At 46.1% G+C, this 13,554-nt stretch overlaps 2 protein-coding genes across 2 annotated transcripts; both read right to left on the bottom strand.

Annotated features, from left to right (window-relative positions):
- Positions 1 to 528: 528 nt before the first annotated feature.
- LOC115542893 (somatostatin-1B) lies at positions 529 to 2,238 on the bottom strand. The gene is made up of 2 exons (XM_030355421.1): positions 1,809 to 2,238; positions 529 to 1,305 (listed from the first exon to the last, which is right to left on the bottom strand). The coding sequence occupies exons 1-2, from the start codon at positions 1,911 to 1,913 to the stop codon at positions 1,072 to 1,074; spliced, it is 339 nt and encodes a 112-aa protein (XP_030211281.1). The 5' UTR covers positions 1,914 to 2,238; the 3' UTR covers positions 529 to 1,071.
- A 3,771-nt stretch (positions 2,239 to 6,009) lies between these two features.
- Positions 6,010 to 12,405, bottom strand: srm (spermidine synthase). Its single transcript, XM_030361823.1, has 8 exons — positions 12,128 to 12,405; positions 11,712 to 11,832; positions 11,525 to 11,617; positions 11,210 to 11,363; positions 11,000 to 11,083; positions 7,433 to 7,578; positions 7,104 to 7,226; positions 6,010 to 6,906 (listed from the first exon to the last, which is right to left on the bottom strand). The coding sequence occupies exons 1-8, from the start codon at positions 12,256 to 12,258 to the stop codon at positions 6,889 to 6,891; spliced, it is 870 nt and encodes a 289-aa protein (XP_030217683.1). The 5' UTR covers positions 12,259 to 12,405; the 3' UTR covers positions 6,010 to 6,888.
- Between the last annotated feature and the right edge of the window lie 1,149 nt (positions 12,406 to 13,554).

The following is a 13,554-nucleotide window of genomic DNA, read 5'->3' as shown; positions in this document are numbered from 1 at the left end:
ATGTCAGACTTATCTTGCCAAAGGAAGGTGGATTGATTGATTTATTGACTTGATTGGTTGCTTGATGAACCGTGTTTCGTTGTGTCTGTGAGGTCCCACAAACGAGCGATCAAGTGATATTATCCGTGTGAGAATATACACTCATTTAACTTCTATTTGATTGACTTTTAGCGCTTAGTGTGATGCTGTCATGGGATGATTTAAACACAAGACTCCCTCAGCTTGTGACTGTGAATTCATTATCGGACTAGTGGGAGATAAGGTACAACGTCGAGAGTCAAAATGCCGTCCTTTACAGAATATATGGGTGACATCTTTCGGTAATCGGTTCCTTGTTGTTTAAAGGCTGGTTTATGGCGCAGCGTGTGCAGGGCATGTGCTAACAAACTAAGAGATGTTAGTCCCCCCCTGGCGTTGAGAACGTGGGGGAGGGAGAGAGCTGCCAACATCACGAGCCGCTAATCAGTGTCCTCTTCATCAGGAAATCAGATTCAGTGTTGTCTTTTAGAAATGTTTGTCTTTTATATATACAATGTCAAACATATTATGTTTTATTTTTCATTTGCTCACAGATGATTTTATCAGTACACATTTATACATTAAGTTGAGTTTAATCGTTTAAATTTTGGCATACACGCGTGGCAATGCCAAGTACTTTAAGGCAGATGGAGGCAAAACATGACCGCTTTAAAAAGAAGATTAAACCAGCAACCTAACGCGATTAAAGTAAATCATCTTCATCACCATCTGAAATATCATATCCATGCTTTAATATAGACGCTAAAATAAATAAACACACACATAAATACGTATAATGTACACAATAAACAGATCAATAAATAAGGAATATTTGCAACCGAGAAACAAAGAAATGAAAAACTAAACCGTGTGGCTGAAGTCCAGACTGAGACGAGACGCGTATCCGTGAGATGCAGAGCCGAGATCATACTACAGTTTATGCTGAACTTGGTCGTTCTTTCCGGAAGGATGAGGAATTGAGAGACAGGTGTGGTTTCTTTCGTGTCGAGGAGGAGGTCGGGGGGGGGGGAGGTGGGGGCGGGGGGCACGTCGTTAGCAGGACGTGAAGGTCTTCCAGAAGAAGTTTTTACACGGGGCTTTGCGGTCACGCTGGGGCAGCGATAGCCGGTTGTAGACGGCCCGCTCCTCCAGACGGGACTCCAGCGGCTCCTCCAGCTCCAGCAGGCTGTCCGACAGCTCCCCTGGAAGCATGTTGGAGTCAGGGGACCCCTCCAGGAGCCCCGACACCAGCTTCAGGATCAGCTCCTTACGCTCCTTGCTGAGCTCCTGGGAGAGAGAGGAGGAGGAGGAGGAGGAGGAGGAGGAGGAGGAGGAGGAGGAGAGGACCGTCGTCAGGGGGATCGGGATGAGGTCATGTGGGAATCGGCAGAATTGTGGATACTGCTTTAAAGCGCAGAATTGACATTTCAACTAAGGAATTTTCAAACAAAGTAGTAATTTAATAAAAGACTATTATATATTTTTGTAATACTATAAACGTTTTAAAATTGTAATCTAAATGACGGCATTCCAAATGATTTACTCCTCTCTACACAAAAACCTCCAGTCCACTAACAAATCGAAGATGTAGATCAGGGAAATTAGACTACATATCCCTCTTCTCTTGAGCAAGTAAAAGCTTTCCTAATTGAATCTCAATGAGAGTACTCCCAGCGCTAATTCCCTCCTGTTTACAGAAAACGCGGTCCGCTAACAAACCAACAGAAAGAATAAAACAGACAAATAAAACTAGGTTAAAAAGCGCGTCAGAGAGCAGCGCGGTCTCTCACCCTGCTGCTGTGGAAGTTGCTCCGATCCTCCACGGGGAGCAGCGCCGCTGCCCTCACGCTGAACAGAACCCCCATGAGAGCCGCCAGGACCACCATGAGCTGCATGCTGACGGAGACGCCGAGCGCACGGACTCACCACCGGAGCGGACGGAGGGGGAGCCTGAGCGTGGAAGTGGAGACGAGAGAGGGAGAGAGAGAGAGCCTACCCTAACACTGGTCACAGATCTGTGGTAGATTATCTTTTAAGAGATGGAAGAAAAGTACAATCTGGCGTTGGGTGGTGGACTCCGTTCTCTCTCTTGGCCGTCCTGGAGTGAAGGTGTTGGTCTGGGTCTGGAAGTGACTGCTCTCCCCTCAGAGTCCCCGGTCCTTTATAGCCCACCACCGCTGTCTGCCACTGACGTAGAACACAGTGGGTGGGAGACAGAGGGCGAGGGGGATGAGAGTGAGTGTGTGTGTGTGTGTGTGTGTGTGTGTGTGTGTGTGTGTGTGAGTGTGTGTGTGTGTGTGTGTGTGTGTGTGTTTGGGGAGGGGAGGACAGCTGAGGGGTCAGGGTGAGACAAATGGAGCCATTAAACAATTAACCCCTGTTTTTCTGGTGATGGAGGATTTGAAGCTGTGACGACTCGTAAGCGGACAAACACGAGGCTACGTCACCTGACTGCGGTGACACTCTGGCATCACGGCGGCGCTGATACCGGGCCAAAGCCTCGACGCGGCGGCGGTCAAACGAGGTGCTTCAACATGGCTGACGTAACGGCCCGTGAACGGTGCGGGAGTCCTTTGGAGAAGTTCGCCGCCCACAAACCAAAATGCAATCCCGCAGTCACGAATATGAAAAAACGTGCACCTCCGTAGAGTACACAACTTTAAGCAAGGGTCTCTTGACGTTAAAAAACGATAATGACCCCATTTGCAGGGTCATTATCGTTTTTTAACGTAATTCGCACAAAGCCTCCGGATCAAGCAGGCCTGCGGCTAGACTGTGTGCGTGGGGGTTTGAAGGCAGCACCTTCCGGCTGGCATGGACGGTGAACCCCCCCCCCCCCCCCTTCTAACACACTGACTATTAATTATCACACATCAAGCTGAACTCACTGCCGGTCGACACCGCCTGACGCCCGCCTAAAGGCCTCAGGCTCAGAGGCCTGAGAGAAGAGAGAAGAGGAGAAGCAAGGGTCGGTTAAGATCAAGAGGCAGAGCGGGCCGACTGGTAACCGGAAGGTTGCTAGTTCAATCCCCGGCTCCTCCTAGCTGAGTGTCGAGGTGTCCCTGAGTCAGACGCCCTAACCTTAACTGCTCCCTACGAGCTGGCTGTCGACCTGCGTGGCTGACTCCCTGCACGGCTGACTCAGCAGTCGCTGTATGAACCATTCTGAGTCACCTTGGAGATAAGCGTCTGCTAAATGGGAATGTCAGACTTATATGTGACAAGCTGTGGCTTTCATTGAATCCCTGGAGAGTCATTTGGCAGCAAAGACATAATGTGAGTGTGATTCCAATGAATTGTTGTAGGAATGAAGGAGGGGAATGGATACAGGTAGGCGCACTGCAGGACTTCCATGGATTCAAAAGGCCAAAAACTTGTTTTAGGGACGGTATCAGCAATATGATTTAATAAAGTTTGCAATGTAGCTGTGACATCTGGTTTAGAACGAAATGTACAAGTTTCAGAATATAACTGAATAAGATTGAACAGGTGCACCTGGGGAAACAAAGACACCTGTCAAACACGTACCGAGTGCGTGCCTGCCTCTGGCGCTTTGTGTTTTCTTTCCTTCTTTGCCGTTTCCTGCTCTGATGGCGGCCGTTCGCTTCGGCAACAAGTCAACACATTCTCCTCGACCCCAAATAGGAATATATTACAAGGACAGTCAAAGTGTACGTAAAAGGCTTCAAAGGATATGTTTGTGAAATGATTCTCACGCCATTTAACACGTCATCTAAATGTAAATGACGGGGGTGCCGTTCACATGTTATGCGCTCCTAACTAGGTTATGAACGCCACTGGTAATGCTTCATATTTTTAATAAGAAGGAAAACATGAGGCCATATGTGAAATAAAAATGCATGTTGTTTTACTTCTTAGGGAATCTATGGGCACAAATGTGAACCAGTTGACTGCAAGATAATCGTTTGTGCACAGTATATAATGTATACACTGACTACACGATGTATACATTACATTCGTAATATGACGAGCGCTTTTTAAAGCCTATTTTCCGCACACACGCACGCACGTACACACACGCACACGCACAGAGCTAAGCATATCCGAAGATTAGCTGACGGTTGGAATGGACAGATTTGTAACGCAGGTTGTTTGAAGCCAGTAAGCACCTGAAGGCCCCAGAGAGCTGAGAGCCCACCCCGATGACGACCCGGCCTGCTGCAAGGGACTTCAAACAGAGCGTGACGTCACACGGAGACCCGCACAGCGCTCCGTAAATCCGCGTGACGGCTCCCATTCCACCAGCGGTCCGCCTCCACATGCCCTTCAGACATGGCACAAAAGGCCCTTTCGATAGACACAACCCTTATTGAATTAAAATATGGGGTAAATTAATGTTCTATGTCAATATTCAATACCCAATCGGATTAAGACCTTCGGAAATAAAGACACGCGTGGGTTGGGTTGTCAAATTAACTTTTCATTCATACCAATCTTTAATTCTTGTCAGCGCCGCCGGGTTACCCTCTTACCGTTAATAAAAATCAGGACATTTAGCACAACCGTAAGCACAGAAAGTGCATGTCGATATCTTATTATTTATCACAAGCTTCGGTTAAACAAGGTGCTTTCAGAGTTCAGTTTCAAGATCCAAGTGTCTGAGCGTTACTTTACGAAGTTAACAAACAATTAGTCATTGGTTGATAACGGGAAAAGCTACCAACCGCTACACGTCCTTACCTGTGATTGGTTGGGGACGGAGAGAGGTACCGCCCACTGTACGTACGGTCACTTGGGTATACCTTTTGGAGTTCATGCAGCTAGAGGCCAGACAGAAAATGTCTGAAATGTGTCGCTGCGGGTGAACCAAACCAAATCCTCAAAGTGAGCGTGTACTGGAAGGAGATATTACATCTAGAATTCTTTCTAAAACTAGATACTATATCTACATGCTCTCTAAAACTAGATAGGCCTACTACATCTACATGCTTTCTAAAACCAGATACATTTACATGCTTTCTAAAACCAGATACATCTACATGCTCTCTAAAACTAGATAGGCCTACTACATCTACATGCTTTCTAAAACCAGATACATCTACATGCTTTCTAAAACCAGATACATCTACATGCTCTCTAAAACTAGATAGGCCTACTACATCTACATGCTTTCTAAAACTAGATACCACATCTACATGCTTTCTAAAACTAGATACATCTACATGCTTTCTAGAATACTACATCTACAATGCTTTCTAAAACTAGATACATCTACCGCATGTTGGTCTCAAGTAGTACTCGTGTTTGAACAGGCCTCCTTCAGAGTTATTGAATGTCACGCAACTTGCAACGCCAAAATATCAGCGAATTATGTACGCCACCTTGTGACAGAATCCGGTAAATACACCCAGAGAGCTCTGTAAAACTCCAAATGATGTCAGTTCTATTAAGTACTTCTGGAGAAGTATAAAACCTAAAATGACCCTATAAAGTCTGCACTGCAGATTATAATTAGCTAAATTATAAGTGCATAGGAGATGTACAAATCAAAGTTTTAGTTTATTGTCTACCCTTTGTGGGATTGAATACTTCTTAGGCATTGTACTCAGGATTGATGGATTTCCTAGACCAAGTCATGAAAATAACAAAGGCCTTGTTTGAGTTTCTCTGCCATCGATATTAATGGGATTTCTCCTGAAATGCGGACTTAGAGCAATTAGGCTTTGCATTAATTCCCATAACGATGTTACTTAAACTGTAATACCATGGTCCCAAGGAAACACGATGACCCCGTGATCCGCACTCTGAGATGCATTTAAACGGAGGACATTGTGAAATGGAGAAAAGCTGGTCACCTTTCATTCTTCATTCTGTGTTCATGAGACTCAGGGTAAAAGGTTCAGCGTGTGAACTCTCTGCTGCTTTCCCTCTAACTAATCCTAGCCCGCAGTCTCTCTTCGGGTCGAGTAAGTGAAACGTTTGAAACTACTGTGAAGGGTATTTTAAAATAACTGCTGGCCACAAAAAAGCTGCATGTAGACAGGTTTAAACTTTGCCATCTATTGATTCATACTTTATAAAAACATGATCGCATTCATCTGGTGAGAAAATTCTCAACATTAAATGAGGATTTACAGTTGATAGATACAGTGAATATCTTACTTCCATGATGGTGACGGAATAACACTCCAATGTAATATTCGGTAACATTACATTAAACACAATAGCAGTTACATCATCTCATTCATTAGCAGCGTACAATACCACTATATGTAGTCTTGACTCAATAACGGGCAGTTGACTTGTTGTTATGCAACTGACCAATACAAATAATAAAAAAAATACATGGGATGGGAGAAAATCACAACAGTATTATCCTGACAGAGTCGTAATGGTGGATTGGAACCCAGATACTTCCAGAACACATGGCACAGAACCACCCTGCTCACCAACTTAACACTGCCAGTGCGGAAACACCTTCTCACGTACTTAACACTGCCGACGAGAGTCCTTATAAAGAGGCAAGGGGGTTACAAATGCCATAAAATATAGTCAAACAAATAAAAACATATACTGTCAAACTAAAAGCGAGGTATGTGGTGGTGAAAATGGAACAAAAACAATTCTGCTCTTCAAATCGAATAACGGGAAAAAATGATCAGTTTTAAGATTTCAATGTGGGGCTGAATGGGTAATAGCTTGTAGAATGTCACTTGAATGCGGGTCGTCTCGGCCACTCTGCTCCGTTATCCTCGCTCCCGCGGGGCTCCCTGGCCCAGGAGGATTTAAGCCATTTCTTCCTATTTTATTTACATTTCCTGGCCAGCTCCGTCAAATAATATCTTCCCCTCTCGTTCACCCTCTCTCCAAAGGATCCAAGGGGGGAGGGGGGGCACGTTGTTAGGGGGCTCAGACAGAGCTGAGAACCTGTCAAGAAAAACAAATCACAGTTTGAGACGAGAGGGAATGTCAGGAAGTCATCCTGGGAGATCACACACACACACACACACACACACACACACACACACACACACACACACACACACACACACACACACACACACACACACACACACACACACACACACACACACACACACACACACACACACACACACGTTTACCTTTCTGGCGAACTCGGGGAGGATGAAGGACGCCCGGTGGACTCCAGAGTTGTAATACTTGAGGTTCATACTCTCCACCTCCTCGTGTGACAGCTCCTTCACCGGCTCCCGGAAATTTGTTTCCTGTTTTAGAAAAAAGTAATCATTGGCGATCAGCGTCCGTCCCACCGGAGCGCGGACGGGCAGACGGGCGAGGGAACGGCGACGGCCTTAGGTTAAACTACTGCCGCTCCGTATCATCCCGCAGCCAATGAGGTGAGAGATGGGTACCGGATGATGGAGGAGGGGGGAGGGGGAGGGGGAGGGGGGGAGGCGGCCACCACACTCACTGTGTTTTTACTGCACAGCATGAAGCCTATCTGTCCGCTGGGGTAGGTGGGGATGGTGCAGTATGCGTACTCCACCACGGGGAATAGAGTCTTGCAGAAGGTCCGCATCTCCTTGATGAGCTCCAAATGGAGCCACTGACACTCTCCTGGGGGTGAGGGGGGAGGAGGGGGGAGAGAGGGGGGAGAGAGGGGAAACAACATGTCCATGTGTTATTTCTTGCCCTCCTCGAGATGCGTTTCGAGATTGAAAAGTGCGACCCATCAATTGAACGTCAATAACGTCAGAGGCGAGCGTTTACTGCCAGCGCCCCAGAAGGGGTTTATTGGGAGGAAGTCATCTGTAAAGGGGGGGGGCTTTACCATGCATTTATTTCGCTAGTAGCCGCATTAACGCAATAGTGTTCCCAAAAATGTAACCGTGATTGGTTGTAAGCAAGCTATATAAAATTGTGTTCCTGCTGGCGCAACCAATCAAAAGAAAAGGGAATGTCAGATCGACCAGACACCCCGACATGACATTTAATAGCAACCAATATTGCGAGCACAGGACTCCACCTTCTGCTAAATATACCAAACCAACTGCCTAGTGACAGAGAGCAGGGAACAGAGACGCCCAGACCATCTCTACACTGACAACGCTATGAGGTGGTGCAGAACACCTCCGTTATGTCCACCCATCAGCACCTATTGACCTCCGTCCGGCGAGGGATCAATCTCCGGTGCCCCCATCAAGGTTTTCCTCCCTGCGATCTGGAGAGCGTTTCCAGGCTCTTAAGAGGGCTAAGGGTTACGGTGGGTGGTTTATCGTGGGCCTGTGAAGCCCTTCAGCCTGGAACCATGATGTGAAAAGCTATACAAATAGACCTGCCTGGAGCCAACCATGAGAACAGACCAGGGTGGGGTTGGCTTCATATTCCTTCAGTCCAATACCCAACAGATCATTTATGACCCGATTGCTCTTGAACTAAATGCCTTTCATGGAACGATATATACGTTTCGTATAATTGTCCTTACTGCATCATAAAATGATTTAATATAGACTTCAGCATAACGGCCATTTGCATTTCAACACAGCTCCCTTTGCAGGTCTAAATCCGATGTAGGGATTGGCCGTTAGACTGTCGGGCCTACGATCTCCGAACCATCGGTGTGTGGCTGGACCAGTAATGTACACAGCCCGCCTCGGTCCAACCGGAAAGAAGGATGACTCTCCATACCAGGGCAACGGTTCTGTCAATATCAAACTTGATACCTTTTGATAAAACTGATGCATGCTGTTCCAGGTCACCATGTCCTGCCTCCTAGCAATTGCCAGGAACCCTTGTTGTCTAGCATCCACCCTAGATTCTACGTCCACCACGTGGGGAGATGTTGGAGGTCCTCACCATTGATGAGCTCCACCTAGCTGGAACATGCTCCTCTTTTCAACCACTTCCAGTGCCATACTTCCACCCGTGATTCATTTACAGGTCGGGTACTATGTCCGGTTTACTGGACTTTTGAACCCGGATAGCTGAGAACACACTCATATCTCCACTGTATTGGTTGAATTTGTACAAAGTTAACCCTAACAAATGATGCTCTACTATGGACAATTTTAAAACCTTTTGGAGCCGGAGGTATACTTTGGGTAATTTCCCTAAAAAAACAACAACATCATGTCTTCATTAGGGATGGGGATGGAAACCCGGTTCTACCAAGGAGGACCCAGTTCCACTCTTTTCAAAACCCAAATTATCATTAACGTTTGGGCTTATCGGTACCACTATCGAGTCCCGTCGCTCATTTATTATTTTCTTTTTCCCGTAGGTCCTGTAACGTAATGTTGTGCCCCTCGAGTCACGTCACGGCATTTAAATCAAATCAATCCAATCACTGCAGCGTGTCCACTAATGTTTTTGAATGGAATTGTAAGCAAACAGGTACTAATGCTCGCGAGGATGGCTGAACGGGCGAAAATCCTAAATCCTTTAGGAGGGGAACACAACCTCAATGACCTCGTGTCTCCGAGTTGAAAAGACTCCGTCTCCTTCTCCTGTCGCACCACAGACGGGCCCGTCTTAGTCATCCACTCAAACTACGAGCGGTAATCGCACACACATTGTCGCTAGTCCCGTCAGTTAAAATAGTAATCTAATTGTGAAATCTGTGTTGTAATCGTTAGCATACAAGTTTAAAAAGTAAATAAAGTTCCAGGTGCTGCGTGATGATGTGTTGAGGTTGACTCAGTAAAACGACTGTTCGTTTTACGATCAAGTCAACTTCGATTCATCGCGATTCTCGCTAGAACGATTCTGTCTCGGTGCAGATAAGTTAATAATCAGAATAAAAAAAAAAGAAATATATATTTATTTATTTTTTTGCCTGCTGCAACATTCTGTTCGCCAGAGAGGGATACTTTTGGTAATTTTAAAATTATTGAATTTATCTTCAGTGTGCATTGACCAATCTGATTTGGAGAGCAATCTAAGCACCACTGGAGAGCCATCTAAGCATTACTAGGTTATTTCACGGTCGACCGATGGATTGGGCGAGATTTTAATCGCATAGCCAAGTTTTCTGTCCATACTTTCTCCAAACATGCTACCACGTGAAACTGGATCACGATGCACGCCCAACCTGACCTGGGAACCAGATGGATCTGACAGCTCATGTTTCAGTGGATGTGTGCCATGGCCCCACCCAACGTTCTGTCAGCAGACCTGGCCTGGGCCAATCACAACGGTTTATCTGAGGTGAAGCAGCTCTCAAACGTTGAGTGTGCATAGCTGCACCCAATAGTAGCGCCGTGTAAAGGAGCATTTCACCGGTGGAGGCAAGAATATGTATTGAAATTGGGTCCTATATGTAGTCGAATAATAAAATAAAATTCTAATTTGGTGCCGTCTTGACCGAGAAAAGGCAGAAAGTGACTTTTTGGCGCTTGTGGATTGAAGACAACAACTCCCACCATGCACCACGATGCACAGCTTCGCTGGCCACTCCCGCTGATCTAGATCAGTGGGTCCCACCCCCTAGTGCTTGTAGTCTTACGAGAATCCTCCCCTCTTACACTTCATATTTACTTCTACGCAAAAATCGTCATATTGCGTCATCTTAAACAGGATGTGTTGGAGATCGATACGGATCTCTCCAGTCTCTCCAGAAAATAAGGGAATGATGCACGACCATTCAAAAATATGAGTGGGTTTCTAACGATACAAAGCTTAATGGAAATGGGTGAAGTTTCCCTTTAAGCATTTTCCTAAACAGACAACGATGTGTCACATTGGTCTGATTGGTCTTTCGAATTGTGTCCAACATTTGTCTGCGACCGTTGGAGATCAAAGGGGGGTGAGGTTCAAGACAAACCACTGTTGAATTGGTATTGTGAAGTCAGGCTGGGCCTAACCGCGGCCGGGACACAATGAACGTCAAAGCCGATTTGTGAATGGATGACCAAAGAAGGTTAAGAGTCCCACCTGGCCATTGGATTAGATGGGCTCTGGGAGACTCTTGCTCCCCGTTACAGAAAACAACTCAAACGGAACATTAGAATCAACTCAATCAATACAATCATCATCCCACCTTGGCAACAGAGAATCCCTCCCTCCCTCAAGGCAGTCTTCATCAGTTCGTAGTACGATTCCTTGAACAAACTCTCGGCGGGGCCTGGAAAGAGACAGATACCACGACACACACACACCCCCACACACACACACTTTAGTATCTATATACAAGCAGGAACAAGAGACAACTGAAGCACGATCCCGTTTTAAAAACGTACCCATCACTCACCTACAGGGTCCGAGGAGTCGGTGATGATGATGTCGAAGGCGTCCTGGTTCTGCTTCATGAACTCAAAGCCGTCGCCAACGTGGAGGGTGAGCTTGGAGCTGTAGAAGCCCTCAGCCATCCCTGGAAGGTATTTCTTGGAGACGTTGATCACATCCTACCGGACAGGAAAACCACAGACGTGAACATCCGGAGCCAACCATGCCCAGGCCTGTATCATCCATGGGGCACAACCTCATCAGTCTGGGATGGAAGAGGTTCTAATGAAGAGTGTGCAACTGCAGTGATTTTAGAAATGATGCGTTGCTTCACACACACCTCGTCTATCTCGCATTGAACCACGGACGCCACCAGGGGATGCTTCACCACTTCTCGTAACACTCCCCCGTCCCCACCGCCTATGATCAAGACCTGTATGCAGACGGCGGTCCGGTAGTCAGGGTGGCAAGTCATCAGTGAGTCATTTTGGAAAGTCATCAGAGAACCGCGGGTGGAAATGACATACCTTTTTCGGGGATGGGTGGGAGCAGATGGGAAGGTTTGCGATCATTTCCTGATAAGAAAACTCATCCCTTTCTGTACACTGAATAACCCCATCAAGGACGAGCACGTTCCCATACGTTTTGCTGTAGAAAATACACAAACAACACACACATGTAACCACATCGCTCTGAATCCCCCCTTGACGTGTCAGTCCGGGCTGATTGCGTGTCCGTCCAGTGCTGATCGTTGATTTAAAGGGCGTCATCCGAATATTTAGTAGACATGAATGATGTTAATCTAAGGATTAAAACCCCGTCGCGGAGTTCAGCCGGCAGGTTGTGTATCTTACAAGGGGGCCCGGACACAAGTTGTTCATTGTTAGCTGAAGTTCACAGTTAGCATAGCGTAGCAGCGACTGGGGATACTCAATATACCGACCTCTTAAAAACCATCACATCTTGAAACTTGGATTTCTTATTGTGCAGGATCTCCTCCACCTGAAGACTCATCGCCTGCCCGGGCCATAACGTGCACGTCTCGGTGAACCATCCATCCTTTATGTTGTCCATGATGGTGCTTATCGCTAGCACAGATCTTCCTCAACGTGTGCGCCGGAGGAGCAATGTGACTAGTGTGCCTGGACGGGACTGCACGGGGAAATAGAGAAGAGAGGGAGCGCTGCTGTCTACGGTACCGCCCACCCACCGCTCATGCTGAACGTGTTTAAAACTGCTGAGCGACCGCGTTTAGAGGCCTCCTATTGGCTCAGGGGTATCCCTCTGGCAGACGTTGAATTTCTCACACACACACGCAAACGCTCAAAGTACACGTGTATTTATTAGATTACACAAAACCCCATTTGGCCCCGTACATCGTTCAGCTAAACATGATAATATAAAATAATTTAAAGAATTTTCTGCCCGATTCATTGTATGCTGCCTACTTTTATGCGATTATATTTTGTGATTATACTATAGGGTAAGCATGTTTTGAACTAATATATATATATATATATATATATATATATATATATATATATATATATATATATATATATATATATATATATATATATATATATATATATATATATATATGTATAGATCAATTAGCTAAATACAATTATATGTACGATAAATCAAGATGCCCGCAGGCGCTGCCCGAAATAGTGATCTAAATAAAGACCCCGCTTCGAGCCATTTCGGGGCATCGCTCCTTCTCCAGCGCAAGCGCACCACGCTCCCTCTCCTTACAATATGTCTCTCGCCCAACTACTGCACTGTCACTTTTCTTGACTACGACCGACCGGCCCGTCTTCTATCAAATTTAGATTTCGACATTGAAATGACATTGAAATGCCACACCGGCACACGAGGTCCGACGCACACACATTTGAGTCGTAGCTTTTCCGCCATCCGTTGCGTTTGTTGAACTGGTAACGGTGAGTTGTGTGAGTGACGCCGGGGCCCACGTGGAACTTTGGTTCCAGCTGCGCTGCTATTGGCGGACAGGATTTGAGGCGAAACGTCATGTTCAAGCATGAATCACTAAAGAAAAAGTATTTTATTATTCTTCAAACCTCATAGCCGTTGAAGTACATCTGCTGAATGTATAATTCACTACATGTATCTATAAGGCTATGTGTTAACAAAATTAAGTTAGTTAAGTAAAAATGCTTGAGACAGTAAATAAAACAGCTGTTGTGCAAATCCTTCTGCATATGTTACCGTGTTTTGAGCGCTGTGAGACTCCGTTTTAAGCGTCCTATATGCGTGTGAATGCGTACGCGCACCACACACACACACACACACACACACACACACACACACACACACACACACACACACACACACACACACACACAC

This window comes from Gadus morhua, chromosome 1, assembly GCF_902167405.1.
Source record: "Gadus morhua chromosome 1, gadMor3.0, whole genome shotgun sequence".
NCBI classification, from domain to species: domain Eukaryota; kingdom Metazoa; phylum Chordata; class Actinopteri; order Gadiformes; family Gadidae; genus Gadus; species Gadus morhua.
Note: the sequence above shows the minus strand (reverse complement) of the source record. Positions and strands in the feature narration are given on the sequence as shown.

Bases quoted from the DNA above. Each gene is read 5' to 3' on its own strand.
- LOC115542893 (XM_030355421.1), bottom strand. From the start codon at position 1,913: ATGCAGCTCATGGTGGTCCTGGCGGCTCTCATGGGGGTTCTGTTCAGC. The intron at 1,306-1,808 runs GTGAGAGACCGC...TCTCTCTCCCAG, and splicing joins GCAACTTCCACAGCAGCAGG to GAGCTCAGCAAGGAGCGTAA.
- srm (XM_030361823.1), bottom strand. From the start codon at position 12,258: ATGGACAACATAAAGGATGGATGGTTCACCGAGACGTGCACGTTATGG. The intron at 11,833-12,127 runs GTCGGTATATTG...TATTTTCTACAG, and splicing joins GATGTGATGGTTTTTAAGAG to CAAAACGTATGGGAACGTGC. The intron at 7,579-10,999 runs GTGGGATGATGA...CCTCACCCCCAG, and splicing joins AGGGATTCTCTGTTGCCAAG to GAGAGTGTCAGTGGCTCCAT.